This window comes from Phlebotomus argentipes, unplaced genomic scaffold (assembly GCF_947086385.1).
Source record: "Phlebotomus argentipes unplaced genomic scaffold, Phlebotomus argentipes genome assembly scaffold_18, whole genome shotgun sequence".
In the NCBI taxonomy this organism is placed as follows: domain Eukaryota; kingdom Metazoa; phylum Arthropoda; class Insecta; order Diptera; family Psychodidae; genus Phlebotomus; species Phlebotomus argentipes.
Window position 1 is genome coordinate 6883348 of NW_026776177.1, and position 26068 is coordinate 6909415.

Sequence of the window (26068 nt, forward strand, 5' to 3'; positions counted from 1 at the left end):
GGCAGAGCTCGTGGAAAGTCATCAATCTGGGATCTCTGGGATGACAGAGAGTTCGCAGAGTGCGCCGATCCTGCTTGCTGATTGCTGTCAGGAGAAAGTCCACCTGAGAATCCTCAGGAATGGCTTTAGCCGTGATTTCGCGCTGGAGTGTCTGTCGAAGAGCCATCGCTGATTGAGATTCAGGGCGAGATTGGGACAGAAAGTCGGGCTCTGGCCATAGAAAGAGCAGAAATGACATCACATAAAGTATCGGCATTTCGAAAGCGAGCGCAATTCAAATTCCGCGAACTCTTTGAATCACTCATCGCGCAGGGGAAGCACTGGCCGACGGCGGGGCAGGGCGCCGCGGCCACAGGAAAGTGGCCACAATGTCGGCCAGTCGGTGGTGGGGCGGCGCGTATAAAGGCAGGTGGTCGGGAGCGCTTGGCTTCAGTTTCTGTGGCGTCTTGGAAGGGTGTGTGCAGTAGCGTAGTGCACGAACATCGCAGAGGGCCCCCATTTGGGGGGGCGCCCTCTCCGGCCAACGGCCACGTCAGCAGTCTGGTGGAAAAAATCTCGGAGAAGCCTTTCAAAGTCCAGTCCTTGGATTGTGAACACTGTTCGGATAAGAGTTTTTCTGCTGTAAAAAAGTTGCAGAGAGTTCGAGAAAAACCCGATCAAGGTAGGTTTTCGCCATTGCACTCTGTGTGTCTCTCTTTCCCGCTCGCGCCCCTCTCCCGCCGCCGCTGTGCGAGTGGAATGCCCCCAGAACCCTCTCCTGCCACCACCTCCCCACCCCCCACCCCCGCCCGCCAAGTCCCGAGCGCTGTCCCGTCTGGGACGCCGTGGGGACCCGCGGATCTGTGCTGAGGAGCGCCAATTGACGGTATTTTGCCATTCTCTTTCTCCCCCCGTGGCGCTGGACAACGCAGCGAAAAACGCGAAGAGAGAAAACTTCGGAGACAAAGAACTGCGCAATTGAACGGCCATTTTGAAAGACGCCCATGACGTCAGGCACAGAAACTCCCGTTGGCCAGAGAGGTGGATTTTCGACGAGATGTGTGTGTGAACGAAGTAGGAAGATGCGACTCTGATTGCTGCCCGGCCATCAACGGATTGAGGTACAATTCTGAGCTGATATCTTTCTCAATAATTAATCCTCGCAACTTAGATTGTATATATTTTTGGAAATTATTGTAGAAAAATACTTCGTATATTTGAGGAAATATTTGATACCGCCCTAATGAGATGAGACTATCTTGGGGAAATATAAGAAGAAAAAAGAAAACTGAGTATATGATGAATAATGATGAAGTATAATGAAGAAAAAAAAGCATAAAGTAGAATTTTGATTTTGAGCGAATAACTTCAGATTTAAACATAAATGGATTATACGTAAGATCAATGATAGTAAATTGATGATTTATGAATTTATATTCGCAAAATACTATGCTGATAATGAGGTAAAAAAAGAGAAATAATAAGACGATAAGGTAAACACTACATGACGACGAAAGGTATACAAAATCATTGATGAATTAGTGGTGTATAAAGAAAAAAAAATCGGCCAGAGCAGCCGTAAATGATCACGATGAAATAATATGATAAATCACGAGGAACTTGTTGAATATAAAAATGATTTACACGAGTGAACATGATGAAATGCTATGAAAATTGATAAAAATACTAACTTTGACACGCGGCGGCGCTCAGACGCCCCGCGAAGCGACGGGGGCGCAACGATGGTAAGGGACGGCCGGACTTGCGACCCCCGGAGCTTTTTCGTGGTCGCAAGTGGATAGCGATTATTGTCACTGCGACATTGATTTGCATGCCAAGATGTCCACTTTGATGCGATCGACGATTATTCATGCTGAAAAGAAAAACAATCGCGCTGCGATTTGATGAATTCTATACTGATGGATTTCCAATCCAAACCTATATAACATTACCAACGGAGAATGGTACTCGCAATATGATTAACAAATCACGACTAAGCAAACATGAAACACTTTATTGAAAAATGTAAAATGGTATTACTGACTTCGGGCTCTGCTTCGGCCATTGAGTTCATGATTCTTGAGTATAAAAATTGTGTGCTAATAACATCATCATCATGAGCGCGATGACTGAGCAGAGAGTGAATCAGAAATCACTTGAATGACAAAGATTTCAGTGCGGACAGGGAATCTTTAGCATTGATACACAATTTTCAAAAAAAAAATGAAACACAAGTAAAAAAATACTACATGAAAAAATGTATGGTTCAAAAGAAAGAACCGAAGAAAAGCGTAATGCATAAAAAAAAACCGTAAAAGGGAAAAAAATGCTTAATTTGAAATTGCACATGATGAAGAATTGAGCGATAAATTACATAAGAGAATATAAAATCCAAAAAAAATGAGAAAAATCTAAGTAAAATAAGACAAAAATAATGATAAAACAAGAAAAAACCCAAATGAAAACTATAAGATGAAAAATGTCATTTAAAAATACTTAAAGTTCCTAGTAAAAATAAAAAAAAATAGTATTGTGAAGTAAAATTTTAAAATGTTTGAAAACAATATATAAACTTATTAAATGAAATTTTGAAAAATGAATTAAGAAATCAATGAAAAGTAAACTAAATAACTATTTGTGAAATTAGATGAGCAGAAAATTCATTGAATAAAGGAAAAAAAAACAAGTAACTAGATGTAACAGAAAAATACATATGTGTGAAAAAATTTTGAGTCGTTGAATTTCATGATAAAAAAAAATATGTAGTGGAAAAAACCAAGAAATGATGAAGAAACATGAAGGAAATCAATGAAGAGAATATGAAATGATAATTGAAAATTCGAGTCTGACGAGATTTTATTTGTTTTTTTTATAAACAAAACATATGTTTTCTGTTGATGAGAAATATTTTGAAACGAAAATTGCAATTTGATTTTTATTGTAATATAAAGAGAAATAAGTCACGACATGGATTGGATATTTTTCACCGTGCCCGGAAACTTCTAATTTGCCTTCGCATTTTCAAGAGTGAGTTTATTCTTCAAATATATACCCACTAAATGATCTCTCCGGGGCTCGTTTGGTGTGCTCGTTGTATTTCGAGAAGAGACACACAAAGGAGATGTGAAGAGGAGCGTGGAAAATTTCTGAAATTGGTGATAATTATTTAATCGCATGGTCGTGCATTATTTCCTTTTGTTGAAATATAATTATATACGTATTTTTTCGTTCGAGAAGACAATGTAATTAATGATAATTTGAAAGGGAAAAATGTTAATGGACTAGATTATGCTTTTAGGTATACAATTTTTGTGCAGTCGGCTCTGAACGTAATAAAAGCATAATTATGAGATCAATGAACTTGAAGAAAAATTGAACAAAAAAATTATAAAATGAGAGAAAATCAATAAATGAACATAAGAACCGGACAAATGTCCGAGAGAAAAAACCCTCAAAAACACTGGCCTTTTTCATTTCCCACTTCCGCGTTCGCGCCTCCACAAAATGTGGCCCGCTTTCTGGAAATATGGAAACGCAATTGCTGATATAACGGCGCTGAGAGGCACTTCTTTATATCGCGGCGGTGTCTGGAGACGACGCGCGACACAGCACAGGAAAAAAGCAGCCAGAGATGCGCATGTTGAAATGTGTTCCCCAAATGTTCTAGAACATTCCTCATCAACGCGTCGGCGAAGCGGAGGAGCGAATAATTGAGTGTATTTTAAAGTCATTATCTCCATTTTCGACAGTTTAACGCGCTGGATTCGCTGGGAATTATTTTTACCTTCTGTAACACCTCAGATAAGATTGTTTGCAGACGGAATTGGACGTGGCGTTGATTCCAGCACGGATCAATTAGGGCTTTTCTCCGGGAAATCATGCATCGATATGTTTGGAATAAAGATTTATGACGACTTATTTGTTGTTTTTCTCCAATTATGATAACACTTATGAATGGATTTTATTCAGATGTTCGAAATGGAAAACTATATTTGATGCTTTCTTAAGCACTGATGTTTTCTTATCAATGTCTTCACACCAAATATTGGTGTGAGTTAGATTTCTAATCAAGAGATAAAAAGGGGCGAAAACAGCAAACAATACAAAAACACATACGAACGTAAGCGTTTTAGCAACAATTTACTTAATTACCAAAGAAGTTATGAAAGAAATTAAAAACGCTGTTTCTCATTTACAATGATTGTTTACATTGAGCGATGAACTCAAGGAAGTCTACTTTGCCAAACTACGCATCAATAAATGGGAAAAAATGTAGAGAATATAAATAAATGAATATCTTTAATGGCCGAGATCTACTAGATATTTCACCCTTCTCATCAGAAATACATATAGATATTCTCTCCCTTCTTTATCGCGGGGTTGCGCACTCGCGACATTGTCTCATAGCCATTAAAAAGTGAACCCTCTTTTCTCTGTGCTTCGCCACGACAACTTCTCTCCAGCAACTGCTAATTAGTCTCCTCGGCGATGAGTGCGCTTCAAAGCACACGGCAGAATCTCCTTTTATTGCGCTGATTGCGCCCATGACGTGAGTTGCGAGGCTTCATCTCCACCTGCGACGGATTGATTTATTTTGCATAGCGCAGCTGAAGAGCGAAGAAAGGCAACGCAACTAATATATCTTGCATAATGCCATCTTCCGCTCGATTTTCGTTTCTCCCACATTAGCACCCATTCACTGTAGTTTGTGTCTCTGCTAAATTAATTGTGGTACTTATTTACATATACATCGACGCGTGACAATTTAAATTTCAGCGGCCGCGCGCCGAACATCGCCAACGACACGAAGTCGCCACAAGTGCGGGCGCTCTTGTTGCGTTGCGGAAAAGAGTGTGGATTTGAGCAAAAACAATTGCTCACATGCCAACGAGGGTGGTTTAAAATTGATGAAGAATTGCCACAAATGAAGGGGTGAATCGGATTTGCGCCGGCGAGCGTACGAGAAGCACGACGGAAAAGGTAAACAAACTGTTTTCTATGGAGACGACCACCTGTTGCGCGGCTGTCCATGTCCTTTCAGAAAAGATAAATTTTGCTGACCTTTCTCTATCACCTCTTCCCACCCTCCGGGGGACGTGGCTTTGTGTGCGGCGGTCTCTTTGTGGGTCACGCAGGCCATTTCGGCCAGTCTGGCGACATCTTGCGCGCGAAAGGACCCAACATGTCCGAATTGCGCGACTGCGCTGTCCTTCGACGGCACGTCGTGTCGCAGCAAGGCGCCGCCAGGGGGCCAGGGAGGACGAGAGCGCGCGCATTCACCAGCGCTGGAGTTGGTGGTGAGTTGCGGAAAATCCACCCCAACCAGTGAGAGGGACAAGTTAATTTGTTCTCTGTCCCTTTTTAAATATAGATATTGATTCCGAAGCTGGAGCCCGACATGGGCACGAGTGGCTCCACCGCACACAATCGCAAATCGGGAACCCTCTTCTTTTGCGATACTGTTTAGGGCGGTTCCGCAGACCAGACTTGTAGCCGTACAGAAAATCGCAAATATCACACAGTGAGTACTTCATTATCCATTTTCTCACAAGCTTCCATCCGCCAGCGCGTCCGCCAGACACCCATCGACGTGCGACAGAGTGCAAGTGTTCAGTGCTCGAGGTGGAAAATCGCGGTGGAAAAACTCGGCGTTCACCAGCCTAGATATTGCCAAAAAATTGTGTGGCGAAAAACACCCCCCAGTGAAACTGTGCCCTTATTCTGCAATCTCTCCGACTGATTTGAGGGGGCGCGCGAAGAGTGTGTGGGAAAAGGTGTGAATATCGCATTCCGGGGCGAGAGAGTCACTCTGGCCACAGAGAGGGTTTATGTAAGAAAGGCGGAATGTGTGCGGTGAAAAAAGGACATCTTACGCAAATTTCATAAGCTCGTGCAGGAGCCATGAAAAGTTGTGATAAAGTAGCGAAAAAAAAGCACCTCCCGCGAGCCAAACCGCAAGTCTCTGAGGTGAATACGGAGCGCGAGAGTGGCCTGGATTTGTAATATATGGCGAAATGGAGTAATTTGCAGGACTTACAGCTGCAATATACACAGTTTAATATCTAGGTGAATATTGCTGGCGTGCGGAGAGAGTGAATGCAAAATATCCCCGGATGGATATAAAAGGCGCTTCAATGGTGTACAGAATTCATTCCCATTAATCCTCTCATGTTCATTTATAGAGTTCAGTGCCTGTGAAGTGGCTCAATTCACCCTGTTATATGTATATATATGCTTTTTTCTCCTCCACTTGCGTTCAGGCTCAGGAGACAGCTCATCTCCTCATCTCTCAACCGCGCCCGCAGAGCTTCGACTTGGTTCTGAATTTTGGGTAAATTTCTCCTCTCTCTCTCTGCTCATGTTTACGATTATGGCCGTATCACTGCAGAAAACCCTCCCTTTGCATAAGCTGCACACTTGCCAATTGCCATAAATTGTAGGTCGGCTAATTGGGTGAGATGGCGACCTATGCAATCCACTGATATCGTCTCTCTCTCTCGCCGCGGAGCGAGAGAGAAGACAGTATCAAACTTCGTGTCAATATTATATTGGTGTGCCACCTTAAATAAAGTGTAACACACATTCCTTGCACACATATCGATGTTATGGCTTTCCAAGAAACTGCTTCACACCCTTGTAATTGAAGAAATGAATGCATGTTTATGCTAGCATGCATTGTCATTGCAAAATCTACTGTGTAATCGTGAATTTTGAGCACAATATTGCAGAAAGGGTGAGTTTTGCTAGTGCTTCAGAGACATTTTAGGCGGATTTATTTGCCACACAACATTTTGATCACACAAGATTCCACACAAGAAACAATCCCGTGAATTTTCTCACAACTGCAGTGCTTAATATGATCAAAAATGTCAAAAAGTCTCTCCCATGAGCTAAATAATTCAAATGCCCAGATAAGAAGTTGCAAAACTGAGCAAAAAGGCTGTCAAAAATCACCCTTGAGTTTGAGACGTGCTAATAAACTCTGGCAATTTGTAGTAAATTTACTACAATATGCAATAAAGCTTGCATGTTTAGAGCAAGTTTGAGAAGTCATGAATTTTACAAAATGAAAGCTCTGCCTTAAAGATTCTGGGAAAAGTGCACACACTTCGGGATTTTCTCACTATATTAAAGGGTTTTGCGGGATTAACCCTTATCAAATTGATCTTGCATAATATGAAGCCGCTGAAGGCTAATCAAAAGTGTGTCAAGAGTGAATTTTAATTTCGCACTGTTTTATTGTGCAACGCATAGAAATAATTTCCCCATTTGCCGCTTTGCCATCAAATTTATTCATCGATTTTCAGCGGTTAGTCGAAAATCATTCAAAAGCTGTCGCGTGCAGTGGAATGAGAGAATGGAGAGAATGCTGCAAAAAGTGAGAGAAAATGAATAATTAACATAACTCTGAAGACAGAGAGACACTGAATTACTTACTCTTTCGAATGCATTCATTGCACTTCACTGGAAAGCAATTGACATTCTCAACGTGACATTCGATTATTTCCCTGAAATCTCCCGATGTTTCAAGCCTCAGTTTCCAGTTTTCCAGACAAATACGATCGTCTCACTCTAGTCGTCGACTTCGTGCTGCAAGTGAATATCGCGAACGTGGAAAGATCGGCACTCGAGCTCTTCGACAATATTTTCATTTCACAATTTATCTCTCTCTGGGTTTTTACCTGTTTTTTCGCTCACACTCACCGAAAAATGTGAGATCAACAAGGTTCTGTGCTTCCACGATTTGTGCTATCAAGGGCGACAAAGTGCCATTGAATCGAGTGTGAATTTCACCTGAATTCGAATTCATACGATCGCATATCACAGGTGAATTCTTGATGAGTGCTGAGCGGCTCTTGAGTGCTTAATTGCCCTGTTGAAGTTGTACAATTGAGCCTATAAAATTCTTTGCTCTTATCAGAGTTGCGGTGTTGCGAGATGTGTTAATTTTGAGTTTTTTCTAAACAACTGTTAAGCCACATTGTAATGTTTTCTTTTGCACAATCTCTCTGATACGCCGAAGAATGCGGAGAAATATTCACAATTAAATCAAAGGCCAGAATTATTAATGTGTGTTGAGAGTGAAAATGTCAGTCTCTCTGTCAACTCACAAAGTGCTGTTTTTGCTCTCCCTTTGCACAATTGCTTCGATTTGAGCTGATAAAAACAGATTTTGTCAAATTCATTTAGGCGCGAAATCAATTATATTTTGCAAATGTGTTTGTCATGCTTGATTAATGACGTGCTGTATTGTTTTTCTTCCTTGCAGGACTCGCTGAGCGAATTGAAGTGAAAGAAATGCAGTGATTTCGTTGTGAAAAACATGAACCGTAAACACTAAAATCTAAATGGTATTCATTTGAGTGACGCAAAGTTAGGACATAAAATCAAAATATAGTAACTTGTTGAAGTCTAGCGAAATTGGGTGAAAAAAAAACAAGTGATTGGCAAATTTTTTTTATGCACACGTCAGAATAAAAGAATCCAAAAAATAGTGACTGAAAAAAAGCACAGAAAAGCTTCAATTGCTTTAGGATAAATTTTTGACGAGAATGGCTGGCATTAACGTTCAGGTGAGAATTTATGAGCAATCTTCATATTCTTAGCATTTGTGGACTCTTTCTGAATGCATTTTCATTTTGAAATTGAAAAATAAGAACTACTGAAATTACAATTCGGACACTGAGAAAAATGCACAATATTGTTGAGTCATTGACTTCCTTAGAACATAATTGGCCAAAAGATGCAAAGCTCAAAGCTTTCATTGGAATTGTTTTTTTTTTCTTAAATAAGAAATCGGCTTTCGCAAATTTTGAAATTTCTTTACAATATTGTCATTGTAACAAATTTGAAAATTGGCGCAATTGTTAGGTGAATGTAATCTTGAGGAAATGATCATATAATCATCTTTGCTTAATTTAGGTTCTTTTACCGTTTCACACGACATGCATTTGACTATATAATTTCATGCGACTGCTACATATATTTATGCAAAATATCATTACCACCATATGTAAAGATGATTTACGGAAAAATTGATTGTCCTTAGTTTTATTGGCAGAAGTAATTTTTCTCAATAATTAATCATGAGTTTGCTGCAGTTTTGATGTCTTGTAATCTGATAGTAAGTGATTTTCTTAACCAGATTGAGAGAGTAATATATTTTATGTATCTTTTTCTGTATATCCAAATGCACTTTCTGAAGCTGGCCGTTTGCGTGTCATGGCGGCAAATGGCAACCCCTCGATGATCTCCCCTTCGTCTTCCATTTCAAACGGCCCAGAGCCTCAATTGCCGCCATTACCGCCTCCCCTTCGTTCGGCACAAGTATTGCAACCGTTGTCAGTATTTCCAGGTTCGCGACTCAATTCTTTACACACCATTCTGAGAATCGTTTTTATTAGTTAACAACGCCAGTTAGATGGGCAATGACACATCGAGCGCACGCTGAAGAAGGACTTCTTGTGCATTATTGATGTCCTTATTGCACTGTAATTGCTATGTATCCCTAATGTAGGAATGTGACTCAGTTTATTGACTCCTATTTTGGCTTTTCTCTATCTTCCACTATAATTTGCTTCACCATTCTGTGCATTCTGTTCATTCTGTGCGTGTAAATCACATTGAGATGCGTCTGTTGCCCATCAACTGAGCGGAATAGAGTTTAGTTCTATGCGTTTCTGTACAATGTTGCCGCACAGAGAGTATATATATATGACATTGATATACTGATTTGCAGAGAGATGTTCACAACACTCGTTCCTTGTTATAGATGTTCCTTTAACACAGGCAGACAGTGGTGAAAAAAAACACACGATTGAACAATGCAAATTCACCGACTGTCTGGGAAAAAAAAGTGCTATGCGAGCCACCCTTTCACATGAAATTAGGTCGCTGAGTGCAGCATTGAAGCGCGAAATTCGGTGCGATTCTGTAATGGCTTTTCTCGAGACTCTCCGAGAGTGTTTACATTGGCACAGAATATTTACAGGAGTTGCTAAGAGAATTACATGGAATCCACCCAAGAAATCTCCGTTAGTCGTTCAATACTGCACTACTTTGGCCAATTTTTTCCTCTTGCAATATCGTGCATATTGCATTGTAAGCCTCAGCATAATTTGGCTCAGCGTTACGTGAAATCCTTCCTATATTTTTCTTCCAATTGACTTTTTTGCATTTGTTCTTTGTATATAGCGTCACTGAGAGAGAAATTGAGAATTTAATGCATTTCAAAATGAGCTTTTATCGATCTGTGAACGTATTCTTTAATTCTATTATAATTATTCTGAGTGCCGTTTTCTAATTCCTTCTTTTCGCTTTCAAGTTAACGACCCTTATCGACGCTTATTGATATGAATTCAGTGCAAGTGGCCTTTTTTAACATAATTTTAGGGGGAAAATACTTAAAATCGACAATCTAAGAACTCATTATTCCATATCAGTCCTATTTTCGCCCCTGAAATTATGGTAAAAGAATGAAATTGCACGCAATTCGTATCGATAATTGTCGATAACTTCCTTCACTTCATCGTGTAAGGAAGCAAGTAGGATAACGTACTTATATTATTGTATATTACACATAAATTCAATAGTGGAGAAGTAACATTTCTCTCTCGGTGATTTTTCCTCAAACTCGCTATGAATTTATTCTAAAGACCTATGAATGATTTTGGTTTTTTAATTTGTATGCGATTTTTAGTCATTCTTCACCTCAATTTAGTAGTGTTTCGATATATATTGATTGAAATTTTTCTGTCACTTTGTGTACTTTTATCCTTGTTTCGATGTGCTCCACACACTTTCCAATAGTGCTTTTAATAATCTTCCTGGTGTGTTTTTTCTGGCGTCCGTGCAAGCGTAGTGATGTGTGAATTTTAATTAAACATTTGGCATTGCCGCGCTCGTCCTGTGCGCGCTGCTGCACAGCGAACGCAAGGCTTTTGTGTTTGGCGGGCTGTGGGCGGGCTAGAATCGAAATAACCTACAATGCTGGACTGCTATTAATATGTGTGTTCTAATTGAATTGAATGCAGTGTCAGCTGTGAGTGAGGAAGCAGCGTATGATTATGTTTTTGGTGGGCCGCCCGTGGATAGACCGGCCCTGTCATCATCACTCAAGCTGACCTCACCCCCCGCTCGGCTGCGATCAGACGGTAAAAGTGCAATTTGTGACGAGTGTTTGAGTCTCATACATGTGGTCTACGTCTAAATGATGTTTGTAGATCACAAAAGTGGCCTAGAAGATGAACGTCCATATCGTCGATCTTTTGGACATGCTCCGAAGCGTTCAAGAAACCTAGTTGGATTATATTCGGCCGTAAAGGGACATGGGGAGGACGAAGCCACTCTTCGACAATTGCTTATTGAGTATGTATATCGACTGTTTGTATTCACAACTCTATGACTTATTTACTTTGAGATCAAATCCTTTCTGTTCTTTGCCTGTTTTCTGTACAAAACTTTCCTCATTCACGGGTAATGAGGAGGATAACCTTTGCAATTAAGCCCAAAACAGATAGAAGAACTAATGAGAGGAGAAGATAACATACAAATTCATAGAAGATAGAGACACTTTTCGGCATGACATTGCTGATTGATGGTTAAATGTTCCTTTCTTTACTTCATCATATATATATTTTCATTTTTTCGCACCTGTGACAATTTCTCCTGTTTGAGGTTCATTTTGCATTTTGTGTCTTGCTAGAGGAGTTCTAACATTTGCACTCATTTGAGTTATTCATTTCAGAAGCAGTAATTTCTACATGTGAATGTCATATATTTAATTGAGTATAAATTTTCATTCGATATAGCGAAAAATGTTGTTTAACCGCAAGATTGTGCGTTTTGACATATTTCAGCATACAAATGTACTCTCGTCAGCTTATTTTAACTATAAATGACATCCAAAATGGATTAAATTTGATACAATAATTGAATTCAATCTGTCATAAATATGATGACATAAAGAAGTCCAATAACATTTTTTAGCTATTTCACATTAGGATGATTTTTTATCCTTATTTTCCATCATATCCGGATAAATGCTCAACTTTTCGCCAAGCATTTCTGTTTTCTTTGCTCACTGGAAAGGCAAATGATTAGGAAGTGATAATAATGAAGATATAAATTTTTGTTTAAGTCCTACGGAAGAAACAATGGAAGGTCTAATTTGCAGGTATGACCCTAAAAGCATCTTACATCACAAACTATCATAAATATAATTACGCTCGTTTTATTGAATTTAAAACTGTTTCACGACAGTTGAGAAGCCCTTTAGTATTGAATGTTTTTTGTAATATATTTTCAATATAATTGTAATTCAAATTATACCAAATGTGTTAATTTTCATAATTACTGTACTCGTGAGTTAATGCAAGTGAAGTTTAGCTGGCAATTGCGAATGGTTACTTGCTTTAAATATGGACATTCTGTTTGGTTACAATCTTTATTTTATAAAAGGAATATACATATAACAAGTGAGAAACTGTCTCTCTTTCGTTTCCTTTTTCATTGTTTTTTTTTCCATAAATCTCTATATGAATGTCAGAGCAAAGGAAGATCATAAATGATATACAATGCTAAAGAGAGCTTTTAAAATAAGCTGATGATGAACTTTTTTGTGATTTATCTGCGCTAAATATTTCGTAAAATCGGTGTGACCAAGTTTGTGAATAGATTTTGTGCATTTCATCATTGCATTTCCTATTAGTTTTCATAGCATTTACTTGGGTTTCATCCTCCCCATCACCTTTTCATATACAAGCATTTCATCGATGATTAGCATTTCATGTTTTTTTCTTTGGTTTTCCTCCGTTTTTTCTTGGTTTTGCGAGCGTTGCTGATGAATTACTTACATTAACTGCATTTCCTCTTTTTCTGTTTGTAGATTTGCATAAATTGGTCAGTTAATATGAGGCTGAGTGATAATAGAAGATGTCAAAATTGTAGATTATTTGCAAAAGAAAATTTGGACATTCGACAAGAAGAAGAAAAGATAAACTAAATCAGACTCAGTGACATGCAAAGTGAAGTTGAATGTATAAAAAAAAACTTGTATAAGACAAAAAAGAAAAGATGAAATATGAGGAAAGTTGTGCGTGACAGATTTCAATTATGATGCAAAAAAAACCATCTGTTAAAATGCTAAAATTGTTAAAGTAAAGCCAGAGCGAAGAAGAAATTGTTGGGTGAAAAAGACACAGAAAAAGAAAAGTCAATCTCATCATCCCTTACCATCATCTCTTCATCTTAACATAGTTCATCATCAAAATGATGGGCACTATGCCTCCAAGGTATATTTCTTTCATTAAACTCTTCATGCATTCTTCATATTGTTTGTTTTTTCACTCTTCCTTTCTATTCTCTCATTATTATGTTTCGTAGGTGTGATTGCGAGTATGTTTGCGTAAATAAGAATGAAAGCTTTTCCATTTAAGTGTTTTCCACACACACTCACTCGCACACGTTTTTCTCTATTGTGCCACAAGACGCGCAAATAGATTCTGTACACTGCAAATTTTAATTTCCCAACACACTAAATATTTAATGACAATGGCAAAATTGTTAATTCGATATTGAAGCTGAAACAATCATTCAATTTACCTGGAGATATTTGAACCTCATGGCCAGCGAAATGTACTAATGAGGATAAATGTTATTTTATTGCCAGCTTAATATCCTAACAATGTTCTTTTTAATTTGTCTTTAGTATCATTGAATTCTTAGAAAGTCACTAAAATCCTATATATCCAATCATGTTACATTCTAAGCGCGGAATCACACCATGTCAATACGAATTAAGAACTTATTGTAGTGAAAAACAGTGTAATTTTCTGATTTATTGGCTAAAATTGTCAATTTACAGAGTCATAGTGTGATTCCTCTGTAAGAAATCCTATGAAATTTTGCTTCTTGATTCTCCCAGACGAAATAAAACCGATCTAGCTTAGCTATTTTGTCAGGGAAGTAAAAGTAAACTCCAGATACTCAAACATAGAAAGATAATCCTTAGCATAATCAGCAGAAGTGATGCTGAAGATTACTGGCTAAAGAGAATGTCTTCTCGTGTGCTCTTCCTCTCTTGTAGTTTGCAAAAGCAAGTTAGCGTGATGAGTATGAATTTATCGGCAAAACTGGATGAGCTGCAACGTGGTGATCGTCACATGGAGACAACTGTTGCCCTGTGCGAGATTCGATCTCAGCTGCAGGAGCTCACGAAGTCCGTGGAGAGTTGTCAGAGTGAGGTTTCTGAAGTAAGTCCTCCGTCACAGCGGAATTATGTATGCAATTGAAGTGTGGCATGAGGGTGAACGATATGTGAGTGCATAGTTTGAGTGGGTGGTGGACGTGAAAGGCTAAATTTATAAAATTGTAAATGGGTGGAGAGACGAAATTAAATCATATGCCGTGATTCGTGCTTTCCAGGTTAAACGTGATATGGTAGCAATAAAGCATGAACTGGATACAGTTCAACAGGTCAAGGAGGAGATCGAGGAGCTGCGAGAGTATGTGGACCGTCTTGAGGAGCATACGCACAGGAGGAAGTTGCGATTGCTGGAGCAAGTTAGTGCCAAACTCACGTGCAGCATTCTCTTATAATTTATCCCACCCAAATAAACCCGTATTATTTTCATTTTCCACTGTGTTTTCTTTATTTATGTGTGTATTTTTTTATGCTAACTTTTAACCGTTCTTTCACGCGGAATCTAATGCCTTTTCACCCTCTTTCGCAGGGGTTAACATTTTTCCTGACATACGCAATATTTGCGGCTGTGCTCGGGATGCTTCAATTTGGCTACAACACGGGAGTCATAAATGCGCCGGAAGTCAATATCGAGAACTTCATGAAGGATGTATACAAGGATCGGTATGGCGAGGACATTACTGAGGAGTTTATTCAACAATTATATTCAGTGGCTGTGTCAATATTTGCCATTGGGGGCATGCTCGGGGGCTTCAGTGGCGGCTGGATGGCGAATCGCTTCGGAAGGTGAGTCGCACTCGATTTCTCCAAGAACTTTGCTGTTAGCGAGAGATTAGAGTTTATTCTGTAACAGCGCAAGGTCTGTTCTGCTCAGACTTAAACTTAGAGCAAAGATTCTGGGCTGAATAAGCCACAGAAAATACTCTATTTCTCTGCTGAGACTCGCTGAAGCTCCTTGAGGAGAAGCTTCTGAACAAAAGTGGACTCATGCTTATCTTCAGAAATTTATTTTTACAATAAAGCTCTTCGATTTACATTTTCAGTACAATTCAGAGTTGATAAAGCTCTCAATTGAACAGCAATTGTTTAGTCCTCTAAAATAAGGGATAACGACCTTAAAACAGCACATATTTGTGCTCTTAGTCGCTAATTTATCTATTGCCCTTTAATTTAATGCATTTTCATCTGAAGATTTACCGCTTTTCTTTTGCTCTGTTTGCTCTGCAGAAAGGGTGGCCTCCTACTCAACAATATACTCGGCATTTCGGGAGCATGTCTGATGGGCTTCACGAAGATGAGTCACTCATACGAAATGCTGTTTCTCGGAAGATTCATAATTGGCGTCAATTGTGGTGAGTGTGAAGAATGGCGGCTGAATCACTGGCCAGTGTATTGATTGCGCGGGCATTTTGCAGGTTTAAATACATCTCTCGTTCCAATGTACATCTCTGAAATCGCTCCGTTGAATTTACGAGGTGGCTTGGGTACTGTTAATCAGTTGGCTGTGACAGTAGGTTTATTATTGTCCCAAGTGTTGGGCATCGAGCAAATACTGGGTACCAATGATGGATGGCCAGTGCTTCTGGGCCTGGCCATTTGTCCGGCTGTTCTGCAACTTCTGCTGCTGCCCGTGTGTCCGGAGTCTCCGCGATATTTGCTGATCACGAAGCAGTGGGAGGAAGAGGCGCGCAAAGGTGAGTTGCAATCTTCCCGCGGTTTTTGTTTTGGTGAGTATCGCTTGATGGGCTTTGTGCTCTTGCAGCTCTAAGACGCCTCAGAGCATCCAATCAAGTGGAGGAAGACATCGAAGAGATGCGAGCTGAGGAGCGTGCTCAACAGGCGGAAAGTCACATCTCCACAATGGAACTGATCTGTTCACCGACCCTTCGGGCGCCGCTCATTATTGGAATTGTTATGCAGCTTAGTCAACAGCTGAGCGGAATTAATGCCGTTTTCTACTACTCCACATCCCTGTTCATGAGTTCTGGCCTCACGGAAGAGAGCGCCAAGTTCGCCACCATCGGGATTGGTGCTATTATGGTGAGTGGCATTTACACTTTCGCCAGGAATGCGCGCCCCTAAAAGCTCTCTCCTTTTCCCCTGAATAGGTTGTCATGACGCTCGTCTCCATTCCACTCATGGACCGAACTGGGCGACGAACATTGCACTTGTATGGACTCGGTGGAATGTTCATCTTCTCCATTTTCATCACAATCTCATTTCTGATTAAGGCAAGTAAAACTTTCTTCCCGTTGCTCGTTCTGAGAATCGCACACGATGAAGATGAAGCGACTTGTGGTGCTTCCGTATCGAAACGGCAGGGCGGCAAAGTTCAGTTTTGCAAAATTATCAATGCCAAAAACGGCATAAACATCATGCTTCAAGTCACTTTTTAGCATTAACAACATTTGCCGCTTAATTGGCGCCATTTAAGATGAGCTTTTGAAAAGCTCACAAAAAGAGTCTTAATCTGTCAACTTGTGACTTGTTTGAACAATTAAGGGTTTAATTTGAGCCAGAATACTTTGCTGCCCTGCATTTTTGTGCATTTGCAAAGATAACTTAAATGGTTTGTATGAACATTTACAATAGTAGACTAATGAATATGAATATCAATTTTATCTAGTTCTATAATGTGATTTTTTTATTCCTTTTTGCATTTTGACCATTGTTAATCAGTATATTTGAGTAAATTTTAAATTCTGCATGCGTTTCACACCAACTAAAGTTGATTATTATTGAAATTTCCGCATACATTTTACATATTGTATGCATTTATTGATAGAGTGAAGAGATATTATCACTCTTTAATAACACTTACTATAATGAGGTCAATTTGCATGAAAAGTAATTTCTATCTCTTAACTTACAACATAAAAACTACTAATAACCAACTTTCATTCACACTTACACGTTAATTTAATACATTTCTATCTATTTGTCGGTGTAGGAAGAGAAATCGACTCTTATAATCCTAAAAAAAAGAACACAGAACATTGCTAGTGAAGTTTATTTGTTGGTTTTCCCTATGATTAAAGTGTGGGTATCAATCTTCCCAGTGAGATCTAATCAAATATCCAATTATTTCTTAATGCTTAAGTTGAAAACATCAAAATTACGAACGTTATTTTCATGTCTAATTTACATTGCAACTCTGATATTTGTATAGTTGTGAGATATTTATGGAATCTGTTACTTAAACTAAGATTTTGCTACACACTTACTATTTATACGTAAAAGTTTTGCCATGAGAGAGACGATATTATGTATTTTCCTTTATCTTTTCCTTTTCGAATTTGGTTCCTGAATGTGTGTCAGTCTGTCTCGAGTATTAGATTCACTTGATCTGGATATTATTTCTTTCGAAACAACAGACATTTTTAGATGTACAATATTTTTGGCTTTTATGTAATCAAACAGTTTTCTTTGGAGAGCGATATATGCTTTATGCTAATGAGCTTGTACATATGTTTAATTAGGAAATGAAGACGTTTCAGATTCTTCAATTTTTCCAATATTTCTTGCTTGTTACAATTTTATTTACTACCTCTTGATTTTTAATGCAAAATACTGTTTAGTTGCATTGATGAATGAATATTTTCTGTTGTATAGAAATAATATCTTTCAAATAAATGAATGAAAGTCGTGACAAAGGAACATAATTATTGGAATTATTCACTCAATAACATTCTAATGATCGCTTTGATTGAGAAATTTCATTCATTTATTTGCGTCCCGCCCCTGTTAGAAGAAGAAATTCTCGATTTGTCAGGCTTTCAATCCTCTGCAGAAATATTTATACTGAAAAAAAAGAACAAAACGATACAAAATGCATTTTTATTTATGATTTCTATACCAAAAATGATTTATTTTTTACTCCATTTTCCAATGAGCATTTTTGTTTGACCATCTTAATCACATTACGCAATTTTTGTAATTCGTTTGTGACTCTCACATATCATTATAATTTCTATATAAAATACCTTAATACTTCACATGAACAAAATGTATATAAAATACACAAGAGATGAAATTGATTGATTAAGAAAAAAATGCACATTCGGATCTTTTGGATAAGGTGAAAAACGTGATGTAAAAAGTGAATACTTGAAGCCGATCTGCGATTTGGCGGAAAACCTTGAAGTCAAAGTGATTTTCTTACATTATTTCGTTGCGATGAGAGGTTTATAAATTGAGGAAACTGATACACTTTACACAGCGCTTTAGCGAAACACTGTAAAAGTTCTCACATGCGAAAGTAATTTGAATAATTTTATTCATTTTTATTTCATATTTTATTTCAGTTAACAAACTTGTAATTATTGTCTCTCTTTTAGTAATCTAACATTTGATTCATCATGATTTTCCTAACATTTACTAACATGTTGGTTGATTCAACTACATAAAATGTGGATCAATTGTGGTCAGACTTCTTCACGCAATTCTTATTAGTTGAATCAACTGCAAATGGTCGAGAATATAGGGAAAAAGGATACGCAAAATAGATTTATCGAGGTTTATTTTTAGGACATTCCATAATCAATTTTTTTTCACCCCCAAATCTTTGCCACATTTTCTGTTTTCCACACACTGAATTCTTTTGGTAGCTGTCTTGAACGATCATGCCTTAATTAGACAATTTTCTTGCGCCTTTACGACAAGGAGACGAGTCAATTACAAAACACTCGTGACTCTCAACATCCAGAAGAGTGTTGAAGCATTTTTGATCAATTTGATACATTTTTTCATATGTTTTCATTTCTTTTCCCAACCATTTTTTGCACTGTAGTTGAGACAGCAGAAAAGGATAAACTGCAAAACACAACACAAAAGCAAAGAAAAAGTCCGTGATAAAGACACAAATATACAGAAAAAATATACTTGCCTCGATACGAAGTATTTGACAGGCAAATACACAATTGACATGATCATTGAGAATACTTTTTCTTCCCATTCTTTCTTTCCCTTCTTCATTTTCTTTGATTGTTACATCCGTTCATGGGTTTTGGAAGGGATCAGCGAAAAGCCTCCCAATATCGAGAATCGGTGATTACCGCCTTGTATAGGAGTTTTTTGGCTATGTGCAGGAAATGATCGACTGGATGTCCTACCTGTCGGTTGTATCAACCTTAGCCTTCGTGGTGTTCTTCGCCGTGGGGCCGGGCTCCATTCCCTGGATGATCACGGCCGAGCTGTTCTCGCAGGGGCCGCGCCCCAGCGCCATGGCCATAGCAGTATTAGTCAATTGGATGGCGAATTTCGTGGTTGGAATTGGATTCCCCAGCTTAAAGGTGAGCTCAATCTCATTTATTACAATTTCAATTCGAACTACACCATAAGCGGGTTAATTTTTGCCACGTTGTGATGGGAATTCGACCTACAAGTACGTGTTTAATTGCATTTGAAGTGAAAAGTTGAGTTTTAGGGGACAATATTGATTAGAAAACGCTGTTTTTGCTACTTTTCCTCACAACTATTAAATTAATAAGTTTCTAAAACCCATTTCAGCAACTCCTTGGTATTTTCTCAAGTTTACTAACGCCTTTTTCTGCCCGTCTTCTTGCAGACTGCTCTGGAGAATTACACCTTTTTACCATTTAGTGTGTTCCTAGCTATTTTCTGGATATTCACGTACAAGAAGGTTCCTGAGACGAAGAACAAGACATTCGAGGAGATTCTGGCTCTCTTCAGACACGGCAACGGAAGGTGAGTCGTCATTTCTTCCACAACCAACCATTTGTGATGCAAAAAAGATCCCTTTCTTAATTTTTTATTTCTCAACCCAAAGATTTTCCACAAAAAAGAAATATTATGTGACACAATGAAGGTCCTCGAATTGGTGAATTTCAGAAACACTGTATTTTTTTTTACAAATTCATCCATCACTTAACCGAATATGGTATCAATTTCGAAGACTTTAAAGTTGTTTTAATTCAAAATGACCCATTCAGAGGAACTTTGCGTGGTACAAAGTTGTATGGGTAAGTGATGAGAGTTGCCGAATTTTCTCAACACTTTTGTTTACAACTTTTTCAAACTTCCAAGAGCTGAAAGCAAGTAAAGAGTGCATGAATAATTTTTGATAAAGAAAGAAAGAGAGAAAAAGAACCAGAACGAGAAATATCAAAAAATATGGGTGCAAAATCGATATTTTGAATTTAAATGTTTTCTTTTGCAATTCTTTAATTACATTTTCGTAATATTTCTCTTTACTTTCTTCAATATTCAATACATATAACTTCATTTTTTTCCACTCATGCCTTTAATTGTGTATTCTTTTGACAATATTTAATTGTTAGTTTTGTCTTTATGATGGAATATTTCTGTGCATGGCAATAATTTCTTACATTAGTTTATTTTATACTCTTGGAAAGTCAGAGAAACAAACGAAAAGTCGGTCTAGTTAAGGGAAACCAGTTTTCACAATGAGGCTAATCATGTTTTAAAATGTCAGGAGTGAGGAAACAATCAATACCAACGACTCTCAGATTCAGCTGACCCCAAACTTGCCGATTGAAGACAGCAAGACACGATAAATCGGAAAATATCTTCCTTGTGTCGGGATAAATTTTGGACGAGTTTAGGTTTAAGTGTAGAATATGTTTGGTTAAAAATCTAAAGGAGCAGCACAAAATTCCGATCATAAACTGCCATGTTGAAATCCATCCCAGTTTTCCTTGTTTTATTCCTTTGGTTTTCTTAAGTTTCTCAGCCTTCTTTGGACTTTGGAATTTTAAAATAATTCTCAAAATTCAGAAAACAATTGACCTAAAGTCTAAAGAAAGTTGAAAAAATTTTCTTTATGTATTTTTTCAAAAAATTTTTGTATCATAATTTACTCAATTTGTTTTCTTGTCTTGAAATTATGTTTCTTTTTATGTTATTTTATAAATAAAGACATTTGCCACAAAAGCGAGTTTTCTGTTTATTTTTATCATCATCTTTCATTGAAGCATTGACAGATTTTTTGGCCAAATTTTGCGATATTATCGCGAGGAACCATCAAATCATCTTGTCACTCACGATCAGCCATTCCCTGAACTTTAATTTCTCTCATCACATTTTTCTTATCTTAGCGCAATGACACGTTGCTCAATTCAGTTCTTGTCACACACAATGAAAAGTTAAATGGCAATTTGTGCTGTCAAATTTATCACTTACATCTTACGTAATCGTAGAGTGTGCGAATTTCAGGAGTATGCTAAACTGCGTAAATAGTTTGGAGCCACAGAGCATGAATTCTGGCATCGAGCACGCAGCGCTGATGATATCCGAGGAAAAGACTCAACATGACTCACGTAAGGCGCTTTTTTGATCTCTAACCTTCCTGAACTTTGACACCACGTAGAATTTATTGCGACTAAACAAGAAATTTAACGCCTAAAGTCAAACATATTTCATTACAAATTAAACACAGATATAAAAAAAATGATTCTTGAACCAGAAGGAAAAATTATAATAGCCATTAAATATCATTATAATCTCTTTCATAAAACTTTCCTTTTTATTTGCTGATGTATCGTAAATTTTTTTCTCAAATACTAGATATGCTTAACATAAATTCATTAATAAGAAGAAAAAAAATTGTAACATCGTAAATATTCAGTGTTTTTTCTGTATTTTCATGTCATTTTATTTCTGTACACAAAATTATATATTGAAAATTGTTCCATATATATTATTTAATTGGCAGCATTGCGATGTTTAGTTGGTCTTTTTTCCGATTGGCTCTGAAAAGAGAGATTTTTATGTTGTTCATTGACATTTGTTATGCGGTATTTGTATGAAATCTACATAAATATTGTTACTAATTGTGATCAATTTTCCATAATTCCTTGTGTGCCACGTGCATGTGAAGTCTTATCATGTCATTTTATAATTTTGATGACTGCATTTTCTATAGAATAAACCATATTTACATTACATTTATACCTCATTCAACGTGAGATATAAACTTGATTGTGCAATTAAATGAAAACTAAACGAAAAGAATAGGAAGAAAAATGTTAGGAAACGTGGTCTTACTTTTCAGGTGATTCTAAGAGATAATTTATTGTTACAAATATTTTTGCTCTACTTTTTCCATAAACAGCATTATATTTTTCTTGCTCTTGCAAACTTTCTTCATTACATTTACCTGGAAATTCTGATGCGAATTCTTTCATTCATAGTTGAGGCACACAATTATACAAAATGCATTTGTTAAAGCTATATATTTTAGGCCATAAAACATGAGGAATTTAAGCGTAGACTCGCTCAATGAAACAATTCGGAGAAGCTTTTGCTGATGAGATATCTAGATAAACTCACTGCGTGAACTCTTTGATTGTGTGAATGTTTCATGAGAGCGAAGCGCGTGAACAATCTGTATTATTGCACGGGAATGCAAATGGCCGAAAATGAAGTGTTTGGCACAAGCCTGGAGCCCTCAGCGATGGCTCTTATGACGGACGGTGAGATTCCACTGACGGACAGCACGAATTTGTTGGGGCCGTCGAGTCTCGTAGGTATTGCGCCATATCGGGTCAGTTATGGGACCAATTCACCAATGCCAAACAGGAGGGAAACGCCCAAGAGCGTGGCACCGCGGGACAGTTTCCGGAGACATTCTGCCCACGGAAGAATCTGCTCACAAGGTACAGAAACACACAGTGCACATTTCACCTCAAGATAAAACCCTCTCATATTGAGACAATCAAATGATGCCAAACACCACATGAATTGACCACTCAACACTAGAGATATCGTGTCACGAAATCCCATCAATAATCACACATTATCGTCCTGTTACTGTATTATTTTCATACTTTACAATCTCTCAATAACTCAGCCTCAATTCCTATATACATATATATTTGGGATCTCTCGATGTGGAACCAAAGAGAACTGTCCACAAAAAGCGTTTTGAGTTGTACAAAAGAGAAAAAAAAGAGTCAAAAAAGCTGCAAGACAAATTCTCCGTTCGTTTTGTACAAATTTTACCATCATGAGCAAAGAGAAGAAAAGACATCACGAAGATGCAGAAGATGACTTTCTGCACGTTTCGCTAGATTCTGGGACACTCTGTTGACTAGAACTGTAGAGAGTGCAAATTGATACTTTTGTCTCATCTCCCAATGCGAAGAAAGCCAGGCCAGAAGCGGGAGAGAACATCCATGAATGCACTTTTGCCACTTCAATTCCACTTCAATGACAATGGAAAAAAAACAGCATCTCGTAGCGAAAGCTTTTGAGGAACTTTCTCAAGAGAACCAGATGAACAATTTCTTTACTCATAATTGTTCGAACGATCTTACACGATTCACACACGATCCGGACATTTCGATCTTAGTTTTGCTTCTCGTTCATAAATTAGCGGATCTTCTTATGCACATTGTAATTATTATAAGAAAAAAAAAACATATTGATTCAGGTGAATCAAGTCATTTATACAAGTTTCAATCATTTGTAAAGTCTACATTTTTCTTCTATATTCCTTTAAGTGCAACAAATTTTACAATACATGCAAAAATGACGTCCTCGACTAGTCATTTTTCCTCATCATTCAATACAATAACCTATGAATTTTTCATCCTTTTCTACTGTTTGCTAACAAAAGTTTGGGGTAAAAGAGGTGATAATTTAGAAAGTGTTAAACATTAATCGCTTCATGGGTAAATAAGGACAAATTTGACTTTAAGAACAGAAATTGAGGTCTTCAAGCGATATATTGAGCTTCTCAAAGTGTTTTTTATCCATGAAGGAAGCGCATAAATGAGAGGAATTTGAAGAGAAATAATTCATTCATGTGTTTTTAGTTTATAATTTCAATCCCGTCACAAACACAACACGAGTGAACATGGAATTCCTAATGTGAATTTAAATGGCACAAAACCTTTGCTATTCACGATAATTACCATTGATTCTAACAAGGCCCTGTATTTCATATGAAAGTTCTGTGTTGGGCACGCAATATTCAGCGACAAATTGTAAGGAAGGTAAACGCAGAAATGAACTGCAACGGATTTTCTCCTATTTTCAATTCCTTCAGTGTTACAAATAATGGTTGGTAATTTTTCTCAACAAACTTCTTTTGGCGTAAAAATCTCAGACGCTCTATAAAATTTTCTCAACTCTCTTTCTTAACATTTTGCACGTTTATTTTTTGTCTACTAAAGTCGAAAATGTATTTGAATCGGTGATGAAATCATGAAAAATATGGGGATAGAGTTTGCGAAAGAGTTTACAAAGCGAAATTACTCTGTGAATACAAAATTTAGAAATGATCACATAGTTATGTAATTAATCCTGCTTCGCATGATGCTGAAAAATGCATGCTAATTTTACTCGTTGAATGAATGGAATGCAAATTTTTCCGAATGTATTTTTCCGTAGATTTGACTATTTGCTTTGACATTTTTTTCTTTCAATCGTTGAGCAAACAATACAACGAATAGTTTAATTGTAGGAAGAATCACATCCTCAATGATATAATTTGTATTGCTGTGCAAAATCCGGTGGCGATGCGCATTAATGCCGCAACTTTGTCGTTTAGCCGCTTCAGAGCGCTGTTCCGAAGGCGCGAGAAATGTCCAGCAGGGGCGGAACGCTGTCTCTGCGCCCCATCACCTTCGACAGGGAGCAGTTGCGTGCCCGAACAGCGGACTCTGACTGAGGAGCGTCTCCCCGCCTAGCGGCAGCAGTAGTAACGGCGCCGAGGCTCCCGCGGCGGCTGAGGAGAGCACGGCCACGCCGCCCACCATGAGCGCCCGCGACGACGACGCGGACGCCGTCAGCCTCACGCCCAGCACCACCTCACGCCGCGGCACATGCCGCCGCCACCCGCACCACCAGCACCACGGCCACATGCACCACTACCGCCACCGCCGCACGCCGTCCACCTCGTCCACGGCTAGCTGCCGACGCTCACACAGCCCGGCCGCCATGTCGCCACCGCGCGTCGTCGTGGAGCGCTGCTGCAGCGCCTTGGACGACGAGGTGGAGCGCTACTTCTACGTGCAGAACCGCCGCTCGAGCGGCGGCGCCGCCATCGTGTATGGCTCGCACGGCTCGCTCAGCCGCCTGTCGCGCTGCAACTCCATGCGTCGTCGGCGGAGCCACACATCCATCGTGGCTCCGTCCGCGGAGGTGCAGCGCACGCCCGTGCCGCCGCGCTCCTTTCGCGCCATCAGCCCCAAACCTGTGTCTGACGGCGGCGCGCGCCTCCTGCTCACGCCCAGCAAACTCACCGTGGAGTCGCGCTGCAGCTCCGCCATGAAGTGCAGCAGCAGCGACACGAGCGAGCTGCCCGACTACGTGTACACGCCGTCGCCCATCAAGTGGCACTTTCCATCGGACGCCGAGAAGATGAGCGACGGCAGCAGCAGCAGCGGCTCCGTGGCGTCGGCGGACTCCCAAGTGGCGGCGAAGAAGCAGCCCGACGTGAAGACGGTCTCGATCTGGCGGACGGACAATGACGAGGCGAACGCCATCATTTTCCACCACGAGAGCGAGATCGTGGAGAACTGCTGCCGGCCGCCGCCGGCGCAGGACGAGGAGACGGACTCAGACACGGACTTCCGGTGCGACGAGAAGCTGAACAACCGCGTGGCCAGTAATCCGCCGGCCCTGATCGAAATGTCGCATCGCAACAGCTTTCCATCCGCCAATCTCACGCTGTATCGCATCTCATCCGACCTGAAGCGCTTCCAGAAGAGCTCCAACTTCAGCCACAACAGCAACAACATCAACGTCTCATCCAGCGGGAAGCTGACCAACTGCGAGCCGTCGACGAGCCGCGCCCTGGTCGAGCAGGCGGCCAACAATCTCACGGACATCTTCAGCCGGAGCCTGGAACAGGCGCTCCTGCGCAGCGACAGGGACACCAAGTTCATCAACAGCTCCACA

At 39.2% G+C, this 26068-nt stretch overlaps 1 protein-coding gene across 7 annotated transcripts; it reads left to right on the plus strand.

Annotated features, from left to right (window-relative positions):
• The first annotated feature begins 433 nt into the window (after window positions 1-433).
• Window positions 434-25397, plus strand: LOC132260492 (glucose transporter type 1). 7 transcript variants are annotated; one of them, XM_059758640.1, is made up of 21 exons: window positions 557-661; window positions 3729-5500; window positions 6240-6310; window positions 8249-8552; window positions 9185-9334; window positions 11013-11132; window positions 11202-11346; window positions 12119-12154; window positions 14066-14231; window positions 14404-14541; window positions 14712-14968; window positions 15410-15534; window positions 15598-15876; window positions 15945-16222; window positions 16291-16413; window positions 19249-19473; window positions 19749-19888; window positions 20134-20163; window positions 21377-21480; window positions 22588-22818; window positions 24717-25397. In XM_059758640.1, the coding sequence occupies exons 5-21, from the start codon at window positions 9202-9204 to the stop codon at window positions 24830-24832; spliced, it is 2646 nt and encodes an 881-aa protein (XP_059614623.1). In that variant the 5' UTR covers window positions 557-661; window positions 3729-5500; window positions 6240-6310; window positions 8249-8552; window positions 9185-9201; the 3' UTR covers window positions 24833-25397. The 7 variants fall into 7 exon arrangements, 5 of the variants coding, with proteins under 5 accessions (XP_059614623.1, XP_059614625.1, XP_059614624.1 ...); XM_059758642.1 differs by lacking the exon at window positions 20134-20163 and having other exon boundaries at window positions 19270-19473; XM_059758641.1 differs by lacking the exon at window positions 12119-12154.
• The last annotated feature ends 671 nt before the right edge of the window (window positions 25398-26068 follow it).

Coding starts and splice junctions, on each gene's coding strand:
- LOC132260492 (XM_059758640.1), top strand. CDS start 9,202: ATGGCGGCAAATGGCAACCCCTCGATGATCTCCCCTTCGTCTTCCATT. Junction 9,335..11,012: donor ACCGTTGTCAGTATTTCCAG/GTTCGCGACTCA, acceptor AATTGAATGCAG/TGTCAGCTGTGAGTGAGGAA. Junction 11,347..12,118: donor CTTCGACAATTGCTTATTGA/GTATGTATATCG, acceptor TTTTTGTTTAAG/TCCTACGGAAGAAACAATGG.